The sequence below is a fragment of the Electrophorus electricus genome, chromosome 9, assembly GCF_041902795.1.
Source record: "Electrophorus electricus isolate QZ-2024a chromosome 9, ASM4190279v1, whole genome shotgun sequence".
Taxonomy (NCBI): domain Eukaryota; kingdom Metazoa; phylum Chordata; class Actinopteri; order Gymnotiformes; family Gymnotidae; genus Electrophorus; species Electrophorus electricus.
In genome coordinates this window covers 6,742,501-6,747,500 of record NC_137505.1, presented here as the reverse complement: position 1 = coordinate 6,747,500, position 5,000 = coordinate 6,742,501, and the positions used below count along the sequence as shown (strand labels likewise).

At 46.7% G+C, this 5,000-nt stretch overlaps 1 protein-coding gene across 1 annotated transcript in view; it reads right to left on the bottom strand.

Moving 5' to 3' along the window:
- The window catches only part of nalf1b (NALCN channel auxiliary factor 1b), an 82,721-nt gene that overhangs the window by 76,547 nt on the left and 1,174 nt on the right, over positions 1-5,000 (bottom strand). The window contains exon 1 of the mRNA XM_035522683.2: positions 4,799-5,000. This exon is cut by the window's right edge and continues 1,174 nt beyond it. Within this exon, the coding sequence (XP_035378576.1) occupies positions 4,799-5,000 (202 nt within the window). The remainder of the gene's footprint in view (positions 1-4,798) is intronic.

Sequence of the window (5,000 nt, the reverse complement as noted above, 5' to 3'; positions counted from 1 at the left end):
TTAATCATTACGGCTGGTCTGCAAACCGAGTGCAACGGTGCAACAGGCAGGGACGAGGGCGGGACGAGGGCGGGACGAGGGCGGGCCAAGGGCGGGACGAGGGCAGGACGAGGGCGGGACACGATAACCCCTTTCCCGTCTCATTGGTTCTCCTTGCGAGCAGAGATCTTTCTGGTCTTCGCCCCTTTAGGCTTATACATGTTTAATGCTCTGAGGCAGGAGGCAGGACTCCCTTAACAAGCGCTACAGCTTATCTGGTCAATACTGAGCCCTCCTGAATACAGTCGGGCTCTCCAGAGACGGTCTTTTCAGCCGCAAACACCATTATCTTCCCACTTACGCGCAACAAGATGACCAGTAGCACACATGGTGCCAGAATGAGAGAGCGAGAGAGAGAGAGAGAGAGAGAGAGAGAGAGAGAGAGAGAGAGAGAGAGAGAGAGGGAGATGTGATTGTTTCTCAGTATTTTACTCTTGTTTCCAAAAGCAGGGTTATTACACTGACATTCTACATTTCAACCAGAACGTGCCGTGTTTGCGCGAAGGTCAGAGCAAAACAATGCGCATCAAACAGTGCGCAAACTCCACCAGTCCATGTTTAGGTCTCATTAGGTGGCGCTCGGCGGGTCCCCACGCCACTGTGTACTGATCACACCACACAGAGGGGGACGCTGAATACCCTGTGCCTCCTGTCTCTGCCCTACACCATGTACACACCCACACAGAGCCATGCATAGTCTCCCCACAGCTGTACACGTCTGAAATATGTGTGATTGTGTACATCGTTTGGTGGGGATGTAACATAATTTGGCACATAACAGATCAGTGTTTCAAAGTGCTACATATGGGACAGGCTAACTGCCTCCATGAGTGAGCATTTACAGTAGCATTAACATGTACAGTGCAGATTACAGGGAATGTAAGAGTTAGGGTTAGGGTTAGGGTTAGGGTTAGGGTTAGGGTTAGGGTTAGGGTTAGGTTAGGTTAGGGTTAGGGTTAGGGTTAGGGTTAGGTTAGGTTAGGGTTAGGGTTAGGGTTAGGGTTAGGGTTAGGTTAGGTTAGGGTTAGGGTTAGGGTTAGGGTTAGAGTTAGAGTTAGGGTTAGGTTAGGTTAGGGTTAGGGTTAGGGTTAGGGTTAGGGTTAGAGGTAGGGTTAGGGTTAGGGTTAGGGTTAGGGTTAGGGTTAGGGTTAGGGTTAGGGTTAGGTTAGGTTAGGGTTAGGGTTAGGGTTAGGGTTAGGGTTAGGGTTAGGTTAGGTTAGGGTTAGGGTTAGGGTTAGGGTTAGGGTTAGAGGTAGGGTTAGGGTTAGGGTTAGGGTTAGGGTTAGGGTTAGGGTTAGGGTTAGGGTTAGGGTTAGGGTTAGGTTAGGGTTAGGGTTAGGGTTAGGGTTAGGGTTAGGGTTAGGGTTAGGGTTAGGTTAGGTTAGGGTTAGGGTTAGGGTTAGGGTTAGGATTAGGGTTAGGGTTAGGATTAGGGTTAGGGTTAGGGTTAGGGTTAGGTTAGGGTTAGGGTTAGGGTTAGGGTTAGGGTTAGGGTTAGGTTAGGTTAGGGTTAGGGTTAGGGTTAGGGTTAGGATTAGGGTTAGGGTTAGGATTAGGGTTAGGGTTAGGGTTAGGGTTAGGTTAGGGTTAGGGTTAGGGCTGGGGTTAGGGTTAGGGTTAGGGTTAGGGTTAGGTTAGGGTTAGGGTTAGGGTTAGGGTTAGGGTTAGGATTAGGGTTAGGGTTAGGGTTAGGGTTAGGGTGTAAGAGGCCTTATCAGGTGCAGCCTGAGCATGAGCTGTGAGATGAAGTGCAAGAGGCCCCAGCCGAGGCGCAGACGGTCTCCTCACGCACCCCCCCGGCAGGCAATGCAGGACGAACCAGCCAACAGTCACGTTCCTGTTAGAGGGGTCTCGTAAGGGCCTGGCTGAAAGGTGTGTGTGAAGTATGCTTGAGCAATGCTTAGGCAGGGGGCTTTCAAGGCTTTCTAGCTAAAAAACATGTTTATGATTGTAATTCCGATGCTGGCCTTTGCACTAGTGATACCACAGAACACCTCAACATGCAAAATGATCTCACTAAAGAATCACTTTATTCACTGTGTGATGTGAGAATCCTACCCAACCTCAAACGCCTCACACAAGTGTTCTGATTATATTGCGAGGCATATTTCAATCGTGGTAGCAGTATTCAAAAACAATAGCATGAATGCCACAGACCCAGACGGTGCTACTGTCTTAGCTTCACGGGCTATGTGGGCCTGTATTCTGGCTGACCTACACACTCTGCCCCAACGGTGTCCTGTTGGGTCCCATATCCTCTCGACTGGTCTCACTCTTACAGGATGTCTTACAGGAAGAAAATGTGGACATGTCAGGGCGACATCACACACACTCACACACACTCACACACACACACACACACACACACACACACACACACTCACACACACACACACTCACACAAAATGTAGTTGGTTATCTTTACTCACATTCCATTCAGTCTTAAACTCAGACATCCACAGGAAAATCTGCAGCCAGGACTGGTCCTTTATTTTGGCTGTACCATGCAATTTATCGTTACGGAATCGTGAAATAGCAAAAAAAAGTATTGTTTTTAATATGTTTCAGCCATTGTACTTAGCTGATACTTACTGATCTGATCAAGAGTAAAATATTTAAACCTAAGATTAATGATTATTTTCTATTTCCTCTTGAAAATGTTAAATATACATCTGAATTTGCCTTCCATATGGTGTTGAATTAGTCCTTTCAAATTGAAACCCACGTATGGTCCTCACATCCACTGTTCCCTGGATGTGTATGTAACCTATCCACTGATGTTGCTAGCATGTTCATGTTTGCTGATAATGCTCGATGGTGCTTTAGTGAAAGACTTCTGTTTAAAACTGTGTTCCAGCTGTTTGTAGCCAGGGAGCTTACTGATACGTTTTAAGGCAAATGGGTTTTTTTCTGGGTGCTCAACACCACCCCTGTGCCAAATGGATCGGTTATTGAGAGAAACGCAAGTCTGTTGGACCCTACTGTAAGTGGTTATATTTTCAACAGTCTTTTGAATTTTTGCCATATCTGCTCTGCAATATGGCATCTTATTTGGAAAAATGCACAGTGGAGCGTTACATATATTTACCACATTATTTAATATATGAAAAACTCAATTTTGACCTAATTGTTTGTTCAGTTAACAATAGTGACTTTTTATACTCGTGTCTGATCCACCCAGCTGACAGAAGACTTTCCTAAAACCTTTGTTGCACATATTACAAGAAAACACAAGAAAATACTCATTCCAGAAGTACAGGCTAGTTGGCACCCTTTTAAAAAAAGAGCCACACTGGTCTGGGCAGAGTTGTGGGGACCTGAACGTGAACATGTAACTATGAAAGTGTGTCTTCACTCCTGAATGGTTTCCTCCAGCAGCGTTACCCTGAAGTGACTGATCAAATAAACTCATTATCACAGTGCTGTAGCTCCTCCTCTCTCTCTCTCTCTCTCTCTCTCTCTCTCTCTCTCTCTCTCTCTCCCTCTCTCTCTCTCTCTGTCTGTTTGTGTTCTTGTACTTAGTGAACCAGCCATGTAACACATGCACAGAGACATATCCTCCGAAACAGCAATCCAGGGATGCTGTTTGCTAGCACACATATAGCAGCACATCCTGCTATAATGGGTCTTAGGGAACGGGACAGCGTGAGCTGCATTGTGTCAGGAAAAGGGCATTTCAGCACCATGGACAGGGAACAGCAGAGTCATGGATAAGGATTCTGAGAGAGAGAGAGAGAGAGAGAGAGAGAGAGATGCAACACTGTTCTGCACATCCAGTATAATGAATTCAAATCTAGGCCTGATGCGTATAATTTTTTGTTCGTTTGTGTATTAAGGTGTTTCTACACATAGTGTCTAACATACCGCTCAGAAATATGGTGATGTATGTTGTTCTGCTCTCTGATCAGCATATGAAAGGCTACTGGGCTTCTCCCTGGCCTTCATCAAACTACAACGCAGCTGTTTACATGTTTACATATTCAACGTGTGCACTGACGTGGAAATGTTGCTCACAACTGAACAATGAATGTAAAAGACCCCCAGGCAGATGGCAAGAAAAATACTGTTGCGCTGTTAACGTTATTGAAATTCCACAAAAAACCACACTGCGCCTAAACACACACACACACACACACACACACACACACACACACACACACACACACACAAAAGCAGGCAAACAAACACATTTAACTCCGTAGCTGAACCTTTCTTCGTCGTGTTTTGGGCGAAACCAGGCCCCCGAGAACCGAAAGACCCCCGACTGCGTACACAGCTGTCAGACCGCTCATTTCACGTCGCACAGTACATCAGCGCCTCACGTGTGAGTAAATACTCAGTCATTCCCGCTGCACTCAGAGAGCTGGGATGGCGTGTGGAATACCGTACCTTTAGTCACACAGAGCTATGCGATTCCACGCAATGCATTCAAACCACACCGGACCTTCGTTAATCACTGACACATCCCACGCGGAGAAACATGCCCCTTCTTCTTTCTGCGATCATCCACAAGTGCGCGCGCAGCAGCGAGGCACGTCCGCGCACTCGCGCGCACACAGAATATAGAGTGGACCACATACCAAAAAAAACCCCCACAAAAAACCCCAAAACCGTTATTTTATGCGCGCATTTTATGTAAAACATGGGTCAAGCCTAGATAACAAACGTGCTAGCACCGAAGGACATCAGCGAATTGTGCACGTTCGTTTGCAGACAAAGTGGTCAGACTGGATAAAACATTCAAATCGGTCATTCCTACCGTGCATTCGTCCATGCATGTCCGCACCGAGTATACATCCGTTTCATATTTCTGAACCATAAGCTCAAACTCCCGGTATTTCTCCTGAGCTCGCTTGTCGAAACGTTGGTAAGCCTGGACGCAGCGCGTGCATCTTGCCGTATCACCACCTTTCGCCATGTCGAGGTTGCAGCTCGAATTGTCCGGACTGGAAAACCCGTGA